This window comes from Gobio gobio (genome assembly GCF_949357685.1).
Source record: "Gobio gobio genome assembly, chromosome: 18".
NCBI classification, from domain to species: domain Eukaryota; kingdom Metazoa; phylum Chordata; class Actinopteri; order Cypriniformes; family Gobionidae; genus Gobio; species Gobio gobio.
Window position 1 is genome coordinate 36,414,126 of NC_137111.1, and position 24,202 is coordinate 36,438,327.

General features: G+C 37.2%; 1 protein-coding gene across 1 annotated transcript; it reads left to right on the plus strand.

Annotated features, from left to right (window-relative positions):
• Nucleotides 1-23,291, plus strand: gabrb1 (gamma-aminobutyric acid type A receptor subunit beta1; the record flags this gene model as incomplete). The annotated part of the gene is made up of 9 exons (XM_079842980.1): nt 1-104; nt 507-598; nt 722-789; nt 13,359-13,579; nt 16,197-16,279; nt 19,625-19,759; nt 21,541-21,693; nt 21,861-22,099; nt 22,944-23,291. The coding sequence occupies 9 exons, from the start codon at nt 1-3 to the stop codon at nt 23,289-23,291; spliced, it is 1,443 nt and encodes a 480-aa protein (XP_079699106.1).
• Nucleotides 23,292-24,202: the final 911 nt, after the last annotated feature.

Here is a 24,202-nt window from a genome sequence, read left to right on the forward strand (position 1 = left end):
ATGATGAGAGGGATGCTGACCGCTCGGGATCACTGGCGCGCGGGGATCTTGTGTCTCCTCATGCTCGTGGCTTTGACGCTTGGTCGTAGCCCGCCAGCGAACAGGTAAGACATAACCTGCTTGTGTATATCTGTATGATCAGTCTGACTGCATTCCCTGCAGAGCCATGTTAAACCAGCCTTGGATGGTTTGTTGGTCTTAGCTGGTCTCCCAGCCTGTTGGCTGGTTTTAACGCGGTTTTGTGCACTTCTCAGATAGTCAGGATGAAAGCAAGCTGAGCAGAAGCTTGGCCAACCTGAGGGACTATCTAGACCAGCTTGGCCAGCCTGATGGACTAGTTAGAGCAGCTTGGCCAGACTGGTAGACCAGCTAAGACCAGGTTGCCCAAGATAGGAGACAGTTAAAACAAGCTTGGCTATGCTACCAGACTAGATTTTTGGCTTAAGCTGGTTTCTTTCCGCACAGTTGAGGCACAGTTTCTTAAATATCACACTACTCTTCCCCAGTGTAAATGAACCAAGCAACATGTCATACGTCAAAGTCACCGTGGATAAACTACTCAAAGGCTACGACATCCGTCTCAGGCCTGACTTCGGAGGTAAAGACGTTATATTGATTTAAAACACTTTTTCATTCTCACTGATGGATGGGACCATTTTGATGGATCGTTGACTGTCATGAGACAATGTTAGAGAGATTGTGGTGTCTGTTTGCTTTGCAGGTCCTCCGGTTGATGTTGGTATGAGTATTGACATCTCTAGTATCGACATGGTGTCAGAAGTGAACATGGTGAGTCCACAGGCTGCTCTGATTGTTTAATAGATGGTGGGCTATTAAGCAAGCAGAAATCTCTGTCAACACAACCTATTAAGGCTACAGTGAATAGAATAGTGGTAGAATAGACTTCAATTTGCTGTTGCAATCCTCAGGAAAGAGCTACAGGCTCTTTCTCTCTCTTTCACAAGCACAGCTGACTGTAAGATTAGAGAGACATTGTGTTCATTTTGCATTATGATTGTTTTGGCATTGGAGCTGAACTGACATAATCTTTTACTCAGCAAAGAAGGCCAAAATAAGCAATTTTGGGAGGAACATGCACACAAGACCCCATATACGCACACCCACAGGTTGTTGAAGGTTGAAGTAATGGATGTTAAAACACAACAGTGATTTTAATGTCACACTGAAATAGAATAAATTATGATTTTGATGAAGATGATTGTGATGGCCAATGGATTGCAAAATTCTCAACCTTTTTGGCTTGAAGGCCTCCTATTGTCCAACACAATATTTGAAGGATGTTCAAAGGTATTTTCGCTAATAATTATGGTTTCAAAGTTTTTTAATTAATAGGAATTAATAAGTTAGTTGGCAGCGCAAAATTTGAAGGCTAAAAAGTGCATCCATCCATTATAAAAGTAATCCATACGGCTCCAGGGCTTCTGAAGCGAATCGATGGGTTTGTGTAAGAAAAATATGCATAATTAAAACTTTATAAAGTAACATATCAAGCTACCGCCAAACTGCCTTTCGTATTCAACTTACAAAGAAAGTGTGACCTGTCAAAGTCTAAAACACTTATGCTATGTCCGATGCAAACTTTTTCTGTTAGTTGAATACAGAAGTGGTCTGGTGGAAGCTAGATATTTTACTTCACAACGTGCTAAATACGGATATTTTATTAACCCCCCCAGAGCCGTGTGGATTACTTTTATTACGGATGGATGGACTTTTTTGGGCTTCAAATTTTGGGCTGCCATTTACTAGCATTATAAAGCATGGATTAGCCAGGACATTTTTTAATATAACTCTGATTGTATTCGTCTGAAAGAAAAATGTCATATACACTTAGGATGGCTTGAGGGTGAGTAAATCATGGGGTAATTTTCATTTTTGCGTGAACTATCCCTTTAAATGCCATCAGCCGAACAGAAACTCATCTACTCGCTAGTCCGCTGTCACAGCCTTGTTGTGTTTATAATCACGCTCTTGCAAACTATTATAACTCAAACTTTCAAGCTTTCTTTTTTTTTTAAAACAAAGACTGAAAGTTCATAAAAGTCGTGTTCATTTGTGAAGGTCATCATGATGAACAAAACATGTAAGAATCATAAGCTTTTGTTTGTCATAGACTATATTTTCTGCAACAATCCAAAAAGCCAATGGAAAAATCCTATTGGTTGTTGTCGAGGGAACCAGGGTGATGTTAACTTCTGGGTTTGCCTACAAAAATACCCCCAGCGGCAACCTCCCGCAGTTTCTCTTGAAGCCAATACGGAAGGGATTTAAACTGCCATTCATCGACATGCCACTAGGGACAGGCTCCAGAAGGGAGCAGAATCTCATTGAGCCCCATGTTAAAATGCCCAACTTTACAGCAGTTAAAAACATGTTTACAGCCTGGTACAAATTGTGGTTTTGGTCTATAAATCTAATTTTGCCCTTCATGACAACTGTGAGGGGGGTGAATTTTTTTATAACTCATTAGTTTACATTATATAAAGCCTTAAAGTTCTGCATAATTAAGGGCGTGGCCACTTCGAGTGACAGGTGGATAGCCATTTATCTGCTGTCTGTTAGTCATCGCGTCACCTCAGCTCCACCCATGTCCCTTCTCTTTTCCCATTTTCTGTTATCCAGGAGTGACGCGCTGCCAAGACTCAATCAGATTCAATCATAGGCTCGTTCTTACGTACATGCACACTCTTCAAAAGCGGTCCTTTAAATCTCTTGACAAACTAAAAGACGTAAATTACATTTGTATATATTAGAAATAAAAGATATATATTGTATTGAATGTCAGCTAGCTTATTTTGCATACTTATGCAAACAAGTAACTATGCTGCTAACCACAGTTCGAGAGCTGTCGTTCCAACTACACAATTTTGCGATGCTGTTTGCGAATGTTTGTTGGAACTTTGCTTTCGGGAAACACCGACTCGTTGAACTATGCTGATAATGACAGAACTTGCAACCATAGTTGGCTAACAATGCTTTCAATGTTGTGCCTGGGAGGCTCTATGTTTGAGATAAACCCACGAATGGCATACTAACAGCAGTCAATAAACAGTAATCTGGATTAAGAGAATGCATTTTAACATTAAATAAAATCTTACATACTTCACCTTTAAGAACCACTGCTATAAAGGACATTAGTGAGTTCCTTTTTCCCACTGATGATGGCCCTGGACTAGAGATTGGTACCAATCATTTTCTTTTTAAAATGATAAAATAGTTGTAAGAATAACAGTAAAATATGTTCTGAAATAAACTTCAGGTGTAGCCTTGGGCATTTCCACTCTGAAGACTGATGCACTCTGTAGGATTTCTAGGATACTCAGGTCTAAGTTTGAGTTTGTCACTTTTGTTATGACAAGTTGTCACATTGCTCATGCTGGAAAAAGCCTTTTTTCGTAAATTATGGATAGTGGGCCTGAACAAAAGCCATTTCTTTGGTGATTTGTCATACATTAATTATTTTTGCAAGTGGGTGGCATTTCTGGGAGGACACATGGTGGAGGGAGTTAGTGAGGCGCAGCAGAGAGATAGTCGCACTTGCAGCGTCTCCCTCAGAACTCACTGTTTCTTGAAATTCTATGTTTGTAAAATGTAAAAAAATAAGTTCAACAAGTACAGTATATAATCATGTATGCAGGAATACCATCTCCAGGACCAATTTATGTCATTTTCCTCCCTTGTGGCAATGTCAGGGTAGAAGAAGCCATCCAAAAGTTATGTTGTAAACTCAACACATTAGGTTACACCTACAGAGCTAAAGGTTGGATCAGGTAGAAATAGCGGGTTACCACTTTTACAGTGTACCTTATCACTTATAAGTGATAATGTAAAAAAATTGGTCAATATTGACTATATTGGCAGATATAATTGTGCATCCTCCTTTCCTTCACGATCACCTTGCATGTAATGCATACTTAATCTGCAGAAACAATTATATATTTTTTTCATTCTGAATATTATAATGTATTGCCTGAATTTACTTATAGTATTTAAAATCTCTTAATTTATTTCTAATTTGTATTTTGTTGACTATAAACATAATTTTAATAACGGATAATTGGTTATGCACCATTCAATGAAAGTAATTATCAGCTTATTGCTATCGGCCAGAATTTTAATATCAGTGTATAATGAAAATACATTTGTCCCCCCGCAAACTCTCTCACCCTATTTTCTGAAATGAAAACATATACACTCTGACATGATTTTCATAACACTTCAGGATTGAAGCGTGCAGATATCGACAGATGTGTTTTCTGTTTCTTTGCTTTTTATAGCAAAGGAGGAGGAGGAGTGAGAAAACCTGAATTTAAATAGCCAATTTAGAAACGGCATTAAACTAAAAGATAATCTACCTCAGCTCCCCTAATATTGCAGAAGGTCAGCTGTTCTCAATGCTGTCACAGCTTCATAGCCAGCTCTTATACGCTTCTGCATTGATTGTTAATGTACACTGCTCAGTTGCCCTCGCTCACCACGTCGTGACTGCAGTGTGAGGATACATGTTAAGTTTGCAGGAAAAGATGCTTGATGTGAGAAGTGGACTCTTGGCCGCAGCATAATGCTGGTGTTTTTACCAGCTTCGGCTTGTCTGTAAGGGCAGATGGGGCAGTGCCCCGCCAAAATATTTATCCAAACATAGACCTCTATATTATGCACAGAATTAATAATAAATTGCAAATGCGTTCAGCATTCTGCAACAAAAAAAAATTCTGATTAGTCTAGAAAATTCTAGAAAATTCAGATTTTCTAGACTATTTTAAGTCATAAAGTGAGCAGGATATATTAGGATTTAGCGAATGAATTTGGCAGGCATGTATCATGATACTAAGGGCCCTATCATACACCCGGCACAATGCGACGCCAGGCACAATGCAATGCCTAAGTGTTTTTTGCAAGTCATCCTGACTCCGTTATAATTTTCACGTCAAGCGCCATGTTGTTTAAATAGCAAATGCACTCGCATCCATCTGTTCGCCCAAGGGCGTGCTGGTCTGAAAACGAGGTGTGTTCAGACGCATTGTTGGTGCGTTGCTATTTTGAGGCAACTGAAATTAACCGACCCCAAGTCATTGACCAACAGAAACCTGGTCTAAAGTCAATAATGCAGTATTTCTTGTGTTATTTAAAGGATTATTACACAGACAGGGACGCGGCAGCAGCACACAAACATTTTTAAATATTAAAAATAAAAGGATTCCTCTCTGGAGAAGCGTTCAGTCTTTCCGCTCGCAAATTCTGCAATGTACACTGTGTGCAGAATTATTAGGCATGTTGATTTTCTGATCATATTTTTTGACCAATTCCAAAACACAGTAATCCTAATAACTACTATTAATTTAGTATTTAATAATGTATAAGTGATATATAATTGTTCATGAAGGCTGGAAATGAAAAACACCTTATATTCTGGTGTGCAGAATTATTAGGCATGTTTTCTTTTACAGATAAATTGAGCCAAAAAAGAGATTTAACTTTAAAAATTATTAAATGCCCATGAGAAGGCTGCAATACTAATGCAATACTAGACATTGCAGTTAAGGCGTGACCATTGGACAGAGAATGCTCGTTGGGTCAGCAGGATCTGACAAAAACATGTGGCGGAGAAATGACACCTGTTAACTGCAAAATAATTAAGAATTAAGGTGAAGAATTAAGTATGAAACCATCAGGAACCCTTTAGTCTCCAGCGCCACCATTTTCCAAAGCTGCAACCTACCTGGAGTCTCCAGAAGTGCAAGGTGTCAGGATCTCAGAGACTTCAGTTAGGTAAAGAATCCTAAAAAATGACCCCCACTAGATAAGAGTCACAAGCTGAAGTGTTGTAAAATACATGAAGACTGTTTTTTTATGGGCTTTATGGACAGATAGGTTGAGAGTGACTCTTGAAGGACCAGCACCACATCCTCTTGCACCACTGTTTGAAGGATTCATCTTCCAGAATCTGGCAGTACATTTTGGGAGTTCAAACCGTCTCCATTGACTTTGCATTTCGTGAAGCAGCCTTTTTGTCATTTTGGACTTATAACAAAAAACTGAACAATGTATAAAAGCTGATATGTGACAAGGTGTACAGCAAACAAGCTAAACAAAACCCAGAAGCAAAAACCCAGACGTTTTTATAAGCTGTTGACCCAAAAAACGAGCGTTTAAGTACAAAAAAGTGGATTCAGGTCATTGAGACAGAGCGCGCGGGTCATATTACACTGAGAACTACGACGACTAGAGGGGAACGTGATCAGCGACAGTAAATATAATATATAAAACGGACATTTGGATATTTGACTTAACAGTGACAAAATGTTTACTGCACACAGACATATTGAGGCATACTGAGTGTCAGGAACCCAAAATGTACCCATTCTTCCTGCTGAAGCTTCACTTCGTATTGCCTGTATCCATTTTTATCATCTTAAACGCTCGTTTTTTTTGGGTCGACAGCTTATAAAAAACGTATATCTGTGTTTTTTAGCTTGTTTGCTGTACACCTTGTCACATATCAGCTTTCAGACATTGTTCTGTTTTTTGTTATAAGTCCGAAATGACAATGAGCCAGCCTCCCGCAATGCAAAGTCAATGGAGAGCGTTGGATTGTTCCCCCCCCCCCGGTGTGGGCGTGGCCTAAATACGCTCTGTCTCTATGCTCGAGCCAGAGCTGTTCGGACCAATCAAATTGTCAGGGCGGGCTTTATACAATGATGGACAGATGATTGACAGTAACTTAATCATGCATGTCACCAAAAGCGCTTGGGTTGAATTCGTTCTAATCCTAAACGGAGAACTTGTTCGTATATGCATTCACCATACTATGGTAAGACATGATTGTTGGTAAGACATGATTTACAACACCGGCAAAGATCGTTTACACTCATCTTCTTCTTCTACTTCTTCCAGCGTGCGTGCAGTTGAGTTCTGTTGACAACTATGCGTTGCATAGGCAATGGGGTCAATTAACTGTTTGGTTAACCATTATTCTTTAAAATATCTTATTTTGTGTTCAGCAGAAGAAAGGAATTCATACAGGTTTGGAACAACTTGAGGGTGAGTAAATGGTGACAGAACTAACCCTTTAAGGCTATTCTAAGATAGCATTCTATGCATTTGTCGTGTGTGTACTAAAATATGTCAGTCATTTTTAGAGCACCACCCTCAGGCTAAATAACACTAGGACGTTAGAATTCTGCCAAAAGTGTGTCAGATGTGTTCACCCGGTTAGAGTATAACGCTTACAAAATGTTAATCATAAACTAGCGCCAAGACCCAGAATCAGCCCTACCTAAATTTACGGCCAGGAGCCGCCACTGGTTTTTAATAACAACTGTTTTGGACTTTAGCAACAGAGACTCTGTTTACTTTCTCAGTATTGTTGTAAACGATTAATTGTTAGCCCTATTGTTAGTTTGATTGCTTCTATTGTTCTCCTCATTTGCAAGTCTCTTTGGATAAAAGGGTCTGCTAAATGATTAAATGTAAATCTAAAAAAAATGGGTGTTCCATAATATTAATCAGGTTATTTTAAAGAAAAAATTGGTGTTCGTAACTGCAAATATAGCTTCGTCTTCCTCTAAAATGACTCTTCTGCTGACCTGATTCAGTAGACTTGCATTTGGTCTAGGTCAATTTCATTCTGGTTTGGGTTGTGCCTATGCATCATTTATCAATATGCATTTCTTTTTCTCACAATACTGCATTTATACTTCAGGTCCTGTGTTGATTAATATCATTTTCTGAGGTTCAGTTAATAAAAAAACAGTTAGTCTAAATAAAAAAAGTCTAAATTCACATTGACTTAATGCTGCACAAACTGAGCCAAGCCAAGGCAGATTTTTTTCTAGTGATTTTTCTTCCCAGCTTTCCTTGTCCTTGGTCTCATAGTTTCATTTCTTTTTCAATTTGCCACTTTTAATCCTGTTGTGTCCCTCTCAAGTGAGTGTCTCTCTCGGCCTCGATTCTTCTGTTGCTCTGTGATGTCTTCAGTGTGATGGGCACAGAGAAATGAGTTCATTTTAGACCGCACTGTGCGATAGGGTGTGACTGTGAGAGGTATGACCTCCATTTGTGTGTGATGTTGCGTTTGCTTAAGCATTTGTGTATGTGTTTTTGTTGGTGAGTGTCAGGGTGCTCTGTGAAGAAGTTGAGGTGCTGGAGTGATGATTTTAAGCGGTTGTCAAGGGCAACCGCTGCTTCTAATAATAGAAGCTGAAGGAGGCATTTGTCCTAAGTGAACCTGAGGCACACCCATCCTGTCTCTCTTTCACATTTCTCTCGCTTTCTGACTCAGTCCTCGCTTTCTCTGCTTTTCTGCCGCACTCACATAAATTCACTCAAATGTTGTCATCTTCGTGGGACTGCACACTTCATGTCTGAAGAGTAGTTATGGATTTTATTTATATAAAAAAGGTGATATTATTTGAAATAAAATAATTAATGGTACTATGAAAATACTGTGTAAGTTACAAATACATGATATTATGTTATAATTATTAGTTATTATGTATATATATATATTTTTTTAGATTTTATTTTTGAATAATAATAATAATTAATTATACATTCATAAGTCATAAATTTTTTGATAGTGCCAGCCGCCAGGGCTTTCGTAAAACTACAGATTATACTTCTGCATTTTTGTATCCCTGCCCATGGACAGTCGGATCGATAGAGGGTTATTAATAGAACAGTTATTGTCCTACTAAGTGTAGGTTTATCAATGCAAACTGTATCATATTTTTTCAACACTTTAAATGGCATTATGCTAAAAATGGAACACTGTGGCAACAGCTTTCTTACCTTGTACCAAAGACTTTATATATAGAAAGATGAGGTACTCATATTACTATGAATGGGAGAAACTGCAACACGCAAAAAGACAGAATAAGTCCCGCCTTCGAAATACAATCACCAATTGTTAAAATCATTGCATCACTGCAGCTGCCGTTAGAAGCTCCGCTTGCAATAGAAACCGTGTTCTGAGACACGCTTATGCACGTGTGCATTGGCTGATCCAGCCTGAAAAATGCAAAGATTTCATCTGTGATTTCAAGTATGAAATTTATTCGTTAGCTTGGTGAACAGCTTTGGAAAATTGGATGTATTCCCATTCTGAGAGATAAGAGCTGTACTTGACTCAAATAGCTGCCCGAGAGGCATTTCAAAGATGGCTGCAGAGTGAAATGAATTGGCTTAAAGGGACTTTGCCTGTACGCAATGCCTTTTACTAACTGACAGACCGGCAGTTTCTTTCAGTTTTTTTCCTCTCTGTTTGGCCTAAAACACTGATCATGGTCATCCAGTTTGAAATGTTGACTGCAAACCGTCATTGCTTTCTCTCCATATATACGATTCTTATATATCCAACTTGGGTTATTTTTAACCCAGCATTTTTTAGAGTGTGTAAAAAGAAAGTAACTCACTCCCACTAAATGTTTACTATTTGAATTCTTGCCCTGAGAACAACACGGGTCGACATCAGGTAACAATAATTTCAAAAATGTTTGCACCTTTTTATACTGTACAGGCAACCAAGTTTTATTGAAAGCTCATTTTGCCAGTGGTGAAGTACCCCTTTAATCCTAGCATAAGAACTTACAATAAGTGTAAAAAATGGACAAAACTGCATGCATCATCTGTCTTTCCTGAAGGATCCCAAAGTTATAAAAGAGCACCTGACCTGTTATTTTTAACAAGATCACAGTAAACTCTATAGCATTTACAGTTTTCAGCTTACGGTCACAGTACATCACAATCACAGTACATCATGTCAGAAAGCCCACAAAGGCATGTTATGAAGTGATTGCATTGGGATTTTTTTAAATATTGCTACTGGGCTGCACGATGTGTGTGTGTGTGTGTGTGTGTGTGTGTGCGCTTTGTGAGGTGAATCTTAACCGAGTCTTTGCAGTACAGGAGAAGCTGTAGTGCTGGGACAGGACCTACCTGCATCCCTCTGTAGGGCAGCTGAAACATATGTGCTTTTATAACGTCACGCATATGGAGAATACTAATTGATCAAAATGATCTTACATTTTTTTCTCACTGCTTTTTCTTTGTTTAGTGAAAAATTTTGCATATTCTATTGGTTAATACTGACAGGATCAAATGTTACTGCATTGCAGCAAACAACTTGAGCTTGCTAAGAATAGAAACATGGCTGTTACTATCCTAAAACACAAGAACATCATCCTGATCTATTGCACTATATTGCAATAGTTTGAGAAATTAAATTGCTTAACATTAAAAAAAAAAGATTTATTCAATTGACTGTATTCTCAAAATTGTATTTTTTGCTACAGCAAGATGGATAAACTCTTTAAATGGTTGTCTTATGGGTTAACACTGTTTGTATCTTAAAACTGTTGGACTTTTCTTTCAATTGCATTTGGCATTCAGCACCGATTTCATGGTTTCATGGTTTTCAACAGACCTAAAACTTGGCTGTCCCGTTTTGGTCACAGCAATAATGACAACATGGACAGGCACAAAGGTAAAAAGTGAATTTCACAATTGTTTCTAAGTCTCCACTGTATGATTATTAGATGTGATATGTTATAGGTCTGATTATTAGATATGATAAGTGCTGTCGGAGATTTACTGTGAAGCATTAACTCCGGTGAATGAAGCTAGTTAAGTTCTTGTGCTTTTTTTGCAGTATCTAAGTGTTGGTTTTTAAAACTGCATAAAGTTGATTCTGGACTTTATTAGCTTTACAAGGTTTTCTGCTCATCAGACTTAAAACAGACATAGACAGATGCTTTGATTGTTTTATAGGGCTTTGGAAGTGTCTCTGAGAAGCTGGGCGAATCCACTCTGCCTGTTTAACATTCACTCTCACTTATCATGTTGATTTTATGGGATCTCAACTTAATTTGTTCCTCCTCTTATACTGCTAAGAAATGTGGCGACTGGGTGATGGAGTTTAAGCAGACGCCTCTGTGCAAATGTGACTGCGTTTTACAGTCTAACCTTTGACTTTACAGTTAGTCCCAACTCATTTGGGTTCTTAAGAAACTCTTTCCTTTTCACAGCAACCTAAATGAAGTGCACAGTCATGTAAGTGGCAATTACTGAGAGCAGGCCAGTGTTTGAAATATGAATGTACCGTTGGAACAGGATCTTATTTGGTTCCATTTTTAAATTTAGTGATTTCACTGACTTGATTTACTCCACCTCAAAGCAACTTTATTTTCCTTATATTGTGGAGAATGAAGCACACAGTTGTAATAATTGTGTTGTTTTGAATGCAAAGGAGAGCTTGTCATCTTAGATGATGCGTTGTGTTTTTACACATCTGGAGGCAGTCGCTATCTGACCTTCAGCTGAGAAAAACTGGGCGATGGAGGTCTTTGCTGATGGGAAGGCAAGCTCAGCCTCGAGGTGGTTGACATATTCTTTGATATGACTGAGTGGAATGCAGATGTACGTCCTGAGATTACCCAGCAAGCAATTTTGCATTTAAAAGACGTCTAATAGCCATCCAAACATCAAAATTTGGGCTGTCAGTGAAAATTGAATAGACGTCTAACCATAGCCCAATAATAGACTAGTCATCAATTTCAAAGAAATGAAACCAAACACCTAGTAATCAATGTTGACTCATGATGGAATATCATACATCTCAGAAGTTATTTTGGCAAAAACGACCTGTAACCAAATGCATATTATACATTTGCACATTTTTGAGACGAAAGTTACACTTAAAATGTAGTAAAATTAATTTAATATTGTTAGATTGTGCCAACATCCTGCTGACACCGCCAAAATAGTAAATCGGATAGTAAATGGAATCCCCACATCAGAAATACAGAAATATCTGATCCGACTCTTGACGGCAAATTCCTTCCAGAAAATATTCCATTTTGTCCAGCAGAGCTTGTCTAATACCCAAAACTTGTTAACAGCAAGTCTTATCTGGTACCCAGTGTTTTGTCTACCCAAAACTATTAGACTTAACAGTCTTCCATCAGCCTGAGAGTTTGACTGAGAAAGCCAGAGAGGATCAGAAGCAGAAGATGAAGTGATGATGATAAAAAGAGCAGAGTTTATTGAATTATCTTACTTTCGTATACGTCAATGCTCAGACTTCCCCTGAATGTTTCAATGCTCAGACTTTTTCTGACAAGTACAAATCCAGCAAGTGTTATTATACCAAAGCAAAAACAATGGAAGATTACTGCTTCAATATCGTCTTGACGTTAAAAACCTTGAAATGTCTTATCTCTTACTCATGAAAACAAATATCTCTTGAAACCACAATAATAAGATGAAACAACAACAGCAAGCATTGCAAGAGCAAGGAATAAAATAAAAAAATTATTATAAAATAAAATAAAAACATAAAATGACAAAAAGGAATAATAAAAAAGATGAATAAATTATTAAGCGAGAAATTATATAAATCAAATAATAATGAATAAATTGAATAAAAAAAAAAACCAAGAAAATAAAACAACAGCTGTATGGTTGCACTCTTGAAGTAACATAAGTTGCTATCCTTAGATCCTTCAAAATCAAGTGAATTTAGTGGACTGAAAACAAAACAAACAGCAATAGAGCTTTTCACAGAACAAACTTCACATGTATGAGTTGTTTTGCAGTGGATTAACTGGTCTCAGGGTGATTTGTAGTGGATGTGAAGTCAGTTCTCCTCAAGATCACACGGGTGTCATGGCAGAGTAACATGAATGACTGAGAAATAAGTCGTATTTATGATTGGAAAACACCAAATTCTAGATGATACATGAGTTGCAGAGTGTTGTGATGTTGGATGGGGCATAACATAACATATAGTCAATAACATTGTATAATATATCTATAATATATTTATATTATATCTGTTTATAGCTATTTATAATATATCTTTATATAGAGAGCAGTGAGCACTGAGCAGAAAGCAAGACTGTAGCAAATTAATAGTGAAATCATTCATAGCGAATTATTATATTGAATGATTTTGCAAGGTATTTTAGTTTTACATGCTGTATTTTAGTCATTTTAAAGGTACGGAATGGCTAATAATGAGCAGTTAATCAGACGACACAAGCATGAATTTTATACCATAAGTGATACAAATTCAAAATTATCATCCTTTTTTAGTTCAAATGTAGTTGGGGGTTATTGTTCATAATATACATTTTTTGCTATGTTTGCTATTTCTCTATGTTTCTGACTTGAATATGTGACTTTTTGTAGTGATGAATGCCCAATTTGGAGGGACGAGTTTTCCAGGGGCACTTGAAGGCAGTGTGATCCACTAATATTTGACAACCAGAAAAAGTCCAAATATTTTTGGTCTTCATTTTGAACTGTAAATTTATCATTTCTTTTTTGTCTGTGTTTTTCAGGATTATACCATCACCATGTATTTCCAGCAGTCCTGGCGCGATAAGCGTCTGTCCTACACAGGGATCCCTCTAAATCTTACTTTGGATAACCGAGTGGCTGATCAACTCTGGGTGCCTGATACGTACTTCATTAATGACAAGAAATCTTTTGTTCATGGGGTCACTGTGAAGAACCGCATGATTCGTCTGCATCCTGACGGGACTGTGCTCTACGGCCTCAGGTCAGAGATTTTGTGTGTGTGTGTGTGTGTGTGTGTGTGTGTCCATCTTGTATTTTTTTTGTCTCACTTCTCTCTCTCATGCATTAGATTAATGTTTGAATCTTTTGTGTGTGACTGTGTGCTTCTGTGCATTTATCTCTGTCTGCATGTGCATGCTGGATTTTTGGCTGACCCTATTCCCCTGGCTGTCCTGATGTTGCTTTTTTAGAATTTAAAGCCCAGTGAGAGATCCATATCCTGTCTCAGTCAGGGAATATAGGTTATGTTTACTAAAGAAAGATGAGGCTGTCTCTGTCCTGGTTGAACTAGGCTATTTGTTAGCATTCATTAATTAGCAAGAGCACAGTCCATATCTGGACCCCGGATTGGTTTCATCCAGAAATTATCACTATTTGTGACCTGTGCTGGCAAAATGTGTTTCAATGAGTAAATTTTCATGGTTATTTAAAAAAAAAAACTACAAAATGATGTATGATTTGTTGAAATCAGACAAAAAAAAATGACTGAGCTACACCTGTTTGAAGTCGATAGAGTCAGCAGAGTCAGTTCCAAAACAAAATCACCTAGCAACCATACCTTAAAATCCCTGGTAATAACACCAAATTTGGCACACACCAAGACAAAACCAAATATCCAAAGGAAAAATATGTATTCAACTTTTTTCCATGATACCACAATTGTTTGATTAACATTAATGAAACACACTTTCTATATATTAAGACCTACTGTACCGCATGGATCTAATATAATGTTACACTGACATCAGATGTTTTTTTGTTTGTTTACACATCAGATGTTTTTGATTTGCATGAATACTCACCAAGAAATACTGTTGTGTACTCCAGTCTTCAGTGTCACACATGATCCTTCAGAAATCATTCTAATATACTGACTTGGTTCTTAAGAGACATTTCTTGCATATTATCAATGTTGAAAGTAGTTTACTTTATGTGTGAAAACCGTGAATTCTTTTTTTTTTCAGGATTCTTTGAATAGAGAGTGCATTACATTATAAATTACATTTATTCACCATGGGTGCATTAAATTGATTAAAGTTTTAATTTCCTTCCAAAAAATGTATATTTTTGAGACCAAACTTGAAACCTTTTAAAAACCTACAATCTGTTAGATTTATGCTAAAAATAGTGTTTCCTATATAACCACTGAGAACAGTAAGTTGTTACACTGCTGAATGCAAACAGCCGAAAAGTTTGTACCGTTTTCTTTTTTATCTCCTCTAGACCATTTTTAGAGTGCAGTTCTTTTTGGCATTTTTAACTACTGATACATAGGTCTTAGTAACTGATTAGCTGGGAGAGCATGTGCGGTGAGCGCTTTGATTTCTAAAAATAAGACTAAAAAGCATTTGAAGAAAAAAATAAATAAGCCTTAATATCTGTGGCAAGCAGGACGAGGCAGAGAGCCGTGGGAACAGTGCGAAGCAGCTCTTTAACACCCGCATCACGCCTCGCACCATTCACACGGCTCTCGGTCTCGTGCTGCTTGCCACGATATCTTATAAAGTTTAGCTTCTATGAAAATAATGATTCATTAAAGTCAAGATTCATGTCTTTCTGCAGAAAATAAAGCTGCAGTCCGTCACTTCTTTCCCTATAGAGCAGAGTTTGGTGTGCAGCTTTGTCTGAACGATATTTCCTCTCTCTCCATCTTGCTCAATACTATATAATTTATATCTAATGTACTATGCCTGAGAGGAATGGACATATGCGCTATACAGCGGTGTGCACGAATGTGTGTCTATAAATATATGTGATAACTGATTAGATAACCATCTCTCAGCCAGAAAAACAATATAGAGTATAATAAAGTGAAAATACAGTGTTTTTGTGGGGGTGGATGTAGCTGTATGTGTATTTCATACAGTGTGTTTGTGTTGCGTGTTTCAGGAAAAAAGTGCTTTATATCCATCCAGGACTGCAGAACGAAGAAGCAATTCCATTATAAGTTGTCAAAAAGTGCAGTAGTCACGCACTGAAAGGCCAACGGTCCATGTGTGTGTTTCAATGTTAATTAAAGCTCAACGTAATTAAGATCCAGCCAGAGGCATTTCAGAGACGGGCTGCAGACATGACTGAGACAGCGTTAAGGCAATTACACAGGAGAGGAATAAAGAGCGATGAAACGCGACAGTGATATAAGGAATGCAGTGTTGTTTTATCAGCAGCTTGTGAGAGAACATTTAAATGACACGTGAATGAACAATAAGCAAATATTACTGTGCATCACCATCCAATTACGTACATCTATTTCATTTAATGGCGATTGATTGGGAGATGATTACATTCATTGTATTATATAAAGAAGTACACGCGTGCTTGCCTAATCATTATTAGTTCAGTATGAATTAAAGTTCTGCAAAGCTTTCCTGAGCAGCCATAGCTTTGAATATAAATCTCATCATTACAGGTAGAAGCAGGTGGCTGTAACACCATCTGCTCTTAAATGTTTCACTTACCTCTTCTGACATCTGGACAAAGTTCAATTTTTCTAAAATAATATAAGTATGTTTGACAAGTGAAATTCACTGTAGACCTACTAAACAACTGCTCAATTGTAATAGCATTGTGTTGTGTTGTTTTTCGCCTCATACCTGTAGGATAACTACCACAGCTGCATGTATGATGGATTTGCGCAGGTACCCACTGGATGAGCAGAACTGCACACTGGAGATTGAAAGTTGTAAGTGCTGTTCACGGTTTAACCATTAACAATCATGACTAGCACAGATGGCTTGATTGCATATTCACAATTAATCACGTATATGAGTATTCGCTGAGAAAACCCTAAATTAAGTCATTATAGTATCATTAAAGATGGATATTGTAGAGAGAGTGAATGCAAAAAAGTCCTAATTAAATAAAGATGCATGAATTTCTTTATTGCATGCACTTGCAAGTAACAGTTGAGTGACAATGCATCAAAAAAAACTTGGTGCATAATGTTAATGCATGCATGCGTCATTCATTTATCAGGGGAAATACCTGGAGAGAATCTGGCTGTGCTGACTAATCTCTCTGTTTCATCTGTCTCAGTCTCTGCGATTGTCTTACTCTCTGTCACTTTCTTTTTGCTCTCTTTCATCTTCTCCCCTCATCTCTTTTGCACTTGGACTCTCTCGGTGTGACAGACAGTGTTTGTAATTGGGTGTCTGCTCTGTTGGGCAGACAGCTGTAGTCCTGTGAGGCTGCTGTCATGTCAGAACTCTGAGATGCATATCACAGCATGAAGGAGAAACCTCAACATCACAGCAGACATAAACCGTGTCGCTTTCACACGGCAGATATAAATCGTGCCGCCTTCACCACATTCTCATTGTCCATGGGACAAGCTCAGACTCACTGTAATGTAGACAAAAAATACTTTCCACAAATAAGTTAATAGTTTATACAGTAGTTCACCTGTCTGTTTCAAACCTATATGACTTTTGTTCTTCTGAATATAAATAGATATTGTGAAGATTGTTGGTAACCAAGCGATTTTGCTGATCATTAACCTCCATTGTATGGTAAAAAACAACAAGTTTTGGAACGTCATGAGGGTATATTTTATTTTTGGGTGAATTATCCCTTTAAGTACATGTCATAGAATAAAGTCTCTTTCTCTCAATATTGTTTTTATTAGCTTTATAAGAACAACAAAGGTAAACAAACAACTTAACCCCCCCCCCCCCCCCCCCCCCAAAAAAAAGGCCAGGCAACATTACAAATGACATAAGTGCCTAGATAAAGTACAAAGAAAGAAGGTAAATTACGTAAAGAGGGGGATCGAAATTAGCACAATAATCATAGTAACAATCTTTAAGTTCTGCTATCTTGTAAATGTTGGAGGAAGGGACCCCAGACCTGGGAAAATTAATATGAGACTTTGCTTGATTAAACCCTATTTTTTCAAGGTTTAAGACAGAGACCATCTCAGCAAGCCATCTCTGAAAACATGGGGAGCAGTGGCTTTCCAATTCCTTAATATAATTCTCTTGGCCACAACCATGCCCGGCATTAATGCCAGCTGCAAAAAAATAAGGCAAAGAGGAAACTGTGTCTGAACAGCCAAAGATGGCCAATTCCATTTCAGGAGGGAGAGTTCAGGAGGGAGAGACTGATTGTATGCCACCGAGTACCAAGAAAAAATATCTTGCCAGTAGACTCTGGAGTTTCAGGCAGAACTCCAGAGTCTTGTCAGTAGACTCTGGAGTTTCGGGCAGAACCAAAAATAATGCGATAAACTTCCCTCTGCGCCCTGACATTGGCCATAAATTGGTGACACAGCTGGTGGATCTTGTGGAGTTTGGATTTAGAATAGTGGAGTCTGTGTTCAATTTGAAACTGAATTAATTGGAGTCTTGCGTTGATGGAACAGCTATGTATTCTCTTCAAGATTTCAGACCAGAGGTTGATAGATTCCCAGACTACCCTAAGATAATCAGAAGATGTATTCAACTACGAAGAGAACAAAGAGACAAATTGAGAAACCATATGCCTAGAATCTGGTACTTGTTGCACTAGATTACAAAAACAGTGCTCGTCTTGCTGAATCCTATAGCAAGTAACGAAAAAAATTAGAATGAGAAGGTGATCAAAAGAAGAAAGTGACCGTCTGTTAAATGTAGAAAGACCCTTGCTATTCCACATCTGGAAGATTCTATCACTCAAAGGGGGTTTAAAATTATGATTCTCACAAATGGGAGAATAAAGGGAAGGTTGCGTGATGCCAAGAAATGTCTTCATTTGTTTCAATATCCTTTAAGAACTATGCACTTAAAATTTTTTAGGAATTCTCTTTAAAGGAACACTCAAATTGGCTAATAGTAAAGCAGGGAGAGAACTCTTGTTTACAGAATGAGATTCCATGTGAATCCAGCTAGGAAAATTCACTGCACTCTCATAACAATAGGGGGCACCTTGGGGTATAATTTATATTATTATAAATAATAATAATAATAATAATAATAAAGGAATTGAATAATTAAAGGATTAAAATAGGTTCTAGGTCTAATTGTAGTAGGCTAAGGAAGTAATCAGTTCAAACTATTTGCACATTATATATTTTAAAATGTGCACAAATTCACTCTTACTCGTGTGTCTAATATGTAGACAATGCAAACTTTTTGCCTCGTTGTCACGTTCATTTATTAATTACATGGTCGTATTTTTTCAATTCAAAGCGGCGAAATTGCACAAGTTTTTGCATCACTAGATAGTCTATCACTGTCGGTGAACATTTCTATCATAAAACAGTTGTCTAAGACTTGCATCTTTTCACGAACTCTCGTTGCATTGTGACAGTATGACAGTAAGACCCGCCGCCTTTGATTTGATTGGCCATCTCGATCATTTTGACATTGGGAAGCGCTGTTAGACCACTGAGGTAAGAGCAGCCGAAAAATGTATCAACCTAAAAATTTTACTTTTAAATGTTTTTGTCATCCTAAAAACAATCGGCTTTACTCATTCTACGCTAAAAGGATAAGATAAGACAAATAAAATGAGAAAATATGAATTATATTAGGCTGTTTTTTTTTAATTCATAGCTCAGACAAAATCATTGGCTCTGCTTATGCACCAGAGTGTACCCTTTTTGTAGAAAGCAACACCAATGAATCAAACCTGACATACAATTTCAGACTCGAACATTAAAGAGAAGAGGACCAGGAAGAGTAGACCTTCAGGAGGATTATCGCTGCGATTCAGTCACTCGGGAGTCTAGGCTGATGTTTCTTTTGATTGGACTTAATGAAGAACAGGGAGAATTGACTATCGTAATACTTTATCCTCCAATTAAGCTTTAATGTTCTGCAGTACTGTGCTCTCCTGGAGATAAGCGCCGAGAGTCTGCAGGGACAATCTTAACAGTTAGACCTGGACCAGACCTCTCACAGAAGTGTTCTCACTGCAATCACATGCTGATTTACACCACTGACAACACAGTCTGTGGGAATGTGAGAGAGGCAGCTTTCACTATTAGCCAGCATGCTGTTTTGTGTATACATGTGTATTTCTATGTTTCTGTCTATCTTTTGTTTCTTAGATGGCTACACCACAGATGACATTGAGTTCTACTGGCAGGGAGGAAGTTCGGTGACGGGGGTGGACAACATTGAGCTGCCGCAATTCTCTATTATTGATTATAAAACACTGTCTAAGAAAGCTGTGTTTGCCACAGGTACAGTGTGCTCCCTGCATGTTCATGAGATGAATAGACTTTCTTTTGAGATGAGTCAGCCCTCCATACTGTATGTCAAAATTCTTTCAGTTTGTGAAAGATTCATTAAAATATAGTTGTTTTTTATTTGCAAGCACAACAATTTGAACGAATGTGAACGAAATATCCAGTTCACTGCTACTTAGGCCCTGTCCCAAATGGCACCCTAAAAACTCGTGGCCTTCCTATGAGTCCACACTTATGTGATGTAATGCCGCTTTGATTGTCGTGAAGAAGGCACATATCAACCCCAAAGGGGGCGCTCACAAGCACCTTTCCGAAACCTAAATTGACAAAATTGGGACACCCAATGGTCTCATGGATTTAACAGACACACGTGCATAGCAAGTCCACAAGACCGTAAATGCATATGAAGTTTGCCGTTTGGGACAGGGCCATAATGTCTGGTTCAGTTTACAGCTTATTTTCGTCAAGACCCACCCACTTAGGAATCTATCTGACTGACATGTTAAACAACCAACCACAGTTTGTTTTAGTAAATCTGAAACAGGTTATACCCAATTAATAGAGGGTATGCACGTAACATCACTGTCGTCCGTAGTGACTGCGGTTATGCCCACTGAGTGGCAAAAAGACTGAGAGGCAGCATTGGGTTTCAGCGTAAATGCCGCGAAAAACACAAAAAACACATTTAAAACGAGAAAGAGCTTTGAGATTGACTGTATAAATAGATTTGACAAGAAATCTGAGGTATGTTTTTAGAGACTACCGAAAGCTACAGAAAATAGAAGCAGATGGAATGCTGCAATTCACAGAAACAACTGGACTCCAGGCAGCGAAATGTGGATTTGTAGACATTTTGTGTCAATATGTTGAATTTTGGGGTAAAATCATACCCTATTTATAGTATTGTTATATATTGTATTGACAACTCATCAGGTAAATATTTACCATCTTATATTCTGCATGATTGGATGTTTTTAAATAAGCACCAGCAAAAAGTATACAAGTTTTAGGGCTGGACAATATACATAAGTGATCATCCGGATTTAGACCATGGATCACTGGATCTTTGGTAATTGTAAGGAACACTATAATAAGTCCAAACTTTACTTTAAACAGATAATTGTCCGTTTTACTCGCGTTTTCGCAGTTTACCCTATTAAATCCATTCACACAGCTCTTTTGCCACTCAGTCTGTCTGAGGGGCCGTGTTCCAGCGGGAAAGTGACGTCAATGCATACCCTCTATAGACCAGTGCAGAAAAAGTTCATTCAAAATATAGTGTGATAGTCTCCGCAGTTTAACAAATTAATGCATATACACTAGGATTCAAAAGTCTGGGGTCAGTAAAAAAAAATGTCTTGAAATAAATTAATACTTTTATTGACACTGAAGACCGGAGTGATGACTGCTGTACATTCAGCTTTGCCATCACAGGAATAAATTACATTTTAAAATATATTAAAATAGAAAAGTTATTTTAAATTAAAAGAATGTCACAATATTACAGTTTTTACTGTATTTTGTATTATTACTGTATTATTTTAGGTCAAATAAACTCAGCTTTATTGAGCACCAGACTTCTTTCAAAAACATTTTAAAAATCTTACCAACCCCAAACTTTTGATTGAATTATTACTGTGTGTTTAAATTACTGAACTGTGTGTGTACAGAAAAGGATTAAGCACTTCAAGGTGAAATGACAACCAAATTTAGCTGCAGTGTGTAAGCGTTTGTGGACCTCACGGACACAGAGTACTTTTATTTCTCACTTTCAGGGTCATATCCTCGTCTGTCTCTCAGTTTTAAACTGAAGAGAAACATTGGATATTTCATCCTGCAGACCTACATGCCTTCAACACTGATCACCATCCTGTCCTGGGTCTCTTTCTGGATCAACTATGATGCTTCAGCTGCAAGAGTTGCACTAGGTTTGTGTGTTTGTGTGTGAGGACACCTAGTACTTCATACCAACTACAGACATACATTCATTGCACTTTTTGTACACCTCAGTCTCCCCACTTCTTAAATGTACAATTAATGTCAACCAGTTTCTAAATGAGCTTTTTTAAAACATTTTAACACTGACTCTCTTTAGGAATCACCACCGTTCTGACTATGACTACAATCAACACTCATCTAAGGGAGACTTTACCCAAGATCCCTTATGTGAAGGCCATAGACATCTATCTGATGGGCTGCTTTGTCTTTGTGTTCCTGGCCTTGCTCGAGTATGCTTTCGTCAACTACATATTCTTCGGCCGTGGTCCACATTTACAGAAGAAAGTGGCAGAAAGAGCTGCAAAAAGCAACAATGAGAAGATTAACAAAGTTCAGGTGGGTTTTTGACCAGCTCTAGGTTTACACCAAGTATTATTATTTTTTATTGATAAAGCGGGGTCTTGGAATTCATACTGTCTTCTATTATTATATGTAGATTACCTTCATTTAACTTTCACAAGTAAATTTTTAAAAACACTAATTTAATAACACTGTTAAATGTAATCCTTAGCGAATCTGATAACTATTTTTCATTCAGTTTTTCCATACATTATAACTAGTGCTGTCAAATCGATTAATCACGATTAATCGCATCCAAAAATAAAAGTTTGTGTTTACATAATAAATGTGTGTACTGTAGAATTTTTATGTACATATAATTATACACAGTACATATATTTATTATGTATAAATATATACATACACACACATGCATGTACATATTTAAGAAAAAAAAATTATATATAAAATATTTCTTTATATATAATATAAATTATATTAAAAAAATATATATATATATATTATATATATATATACAGTATATACATGCAAATAAAATATATTAATATATACATGAATGAGTGTATTTATATATACATAAAAATTATACACAGTACACACACACACACACACACACACACACACACACACACACATTATATATATATTATGTAAACAAACTTTTATTTTGGATGTGATTAATCGATTTGACAGTACTAATTATAACTAAATTTACAATTTTTTTAGTTTTTTATTTCTTTATTTTTTGACAAAATAGTGCAGAATAATATTGGCCAAAATATGAAAATCTTAATTGGCTTATCAGCTTTGGCCAGAATTCCAAATCACTTTTAATTACTCAAATTCTGTTTTGTTTATTCCCTCTTTTATATTAATAAAGGTTGATGTCCATGGAAACATTCCCCTGACAAACCTTGATCTACGCTTTAGTGGGGCAGAGATGTTAGGTGCTCTTGGGGACCCGAGGAACACCATGTTCTCTTATGATAGTGCCAGCATCCAATACCGTAAGCCTCTTACAAGTCGGGACCTCTATGGCCGGCCCACTGCCTCTGTCGAGATGCCAATGGCACAAAAAAAAAGTCGTCTTAGGAGGCAAGCCGCTCAGCTGAAGGTGAAGATTCCAGACCTGACAGACGTGAACGCCATTGACAAGTGGTCACGTGTCATCTTTCCAATCACCTACACCTTCTTTAACTTAGTCTACTGGCTGTATTATGTCCACTAGGGAGCAGCACTGACTCAACCCAGCCATTCACACATCAGGTCAGGCTCTCTTACCCTCCTTATGGTTTTGACTGTCAGTCAGACAGGAGCAAGAGGTGCATTCTTTAAGTAGCCCTTCTCTGTAAATTATTAACCTTTAAAAATATATAATCTAAATCTGTATTATAATTTTTAAATAAGAAAAAGAGTCAAAATGACTTCCCAACTTTTGCTGCTTAATGTAGATTATCTTAAATATTAGTTTAAAATTGTCAATGGATTTTTGCACTTTGCTTCTGTAGGAACAGTTTCACTGACTGCAGAAAGTGTAACTTTGCAATGAGGAGAAAATAGGCTTGTCTTAGCTGACAACTGCACTGCACATTTACTGTATGTCAGACCGGCTTGAATCTGTAAAACAGCATTTGGAAGTTGCATTAGTGTTTTCATTATTCATCATGTATATATGAAGGTCTTAAAAGGATGTTCATGGTTTATTACAAGCTCTTTTGACATTTGTGGCTTAAATTTCATTACCACAGAAATGAATTTCTACCGGTCCCTCAATTTGTAGTGGAATAAATAATTTTCAAAGCTCTTAAATTTCAAATAACTTGTATTTGTTACTTTTACCTGTAGATATTATTTAAGCTGACTCCTTTGTTTTACAAAAAATATTTAGTTTGTGTTGTGTTTGAGGTCAATATGACCCCAGCTAAAAATTAAGACTCGGATTAGTAAAAGTTGAGGTGTCAACCTAATTCTGTTTAATATGTGGTATTAGTTTGTGAGTACAGTAAGATACTTGCAGTATATGTATACAAGCCAGGCAATTGAAATAACCACATAACAAAAATTATTGATATTGGCATGAAATGCTACGAAACCTGGTAACTCCAATTGGCATAATGTAACAGTTGAGCACTGCTTACA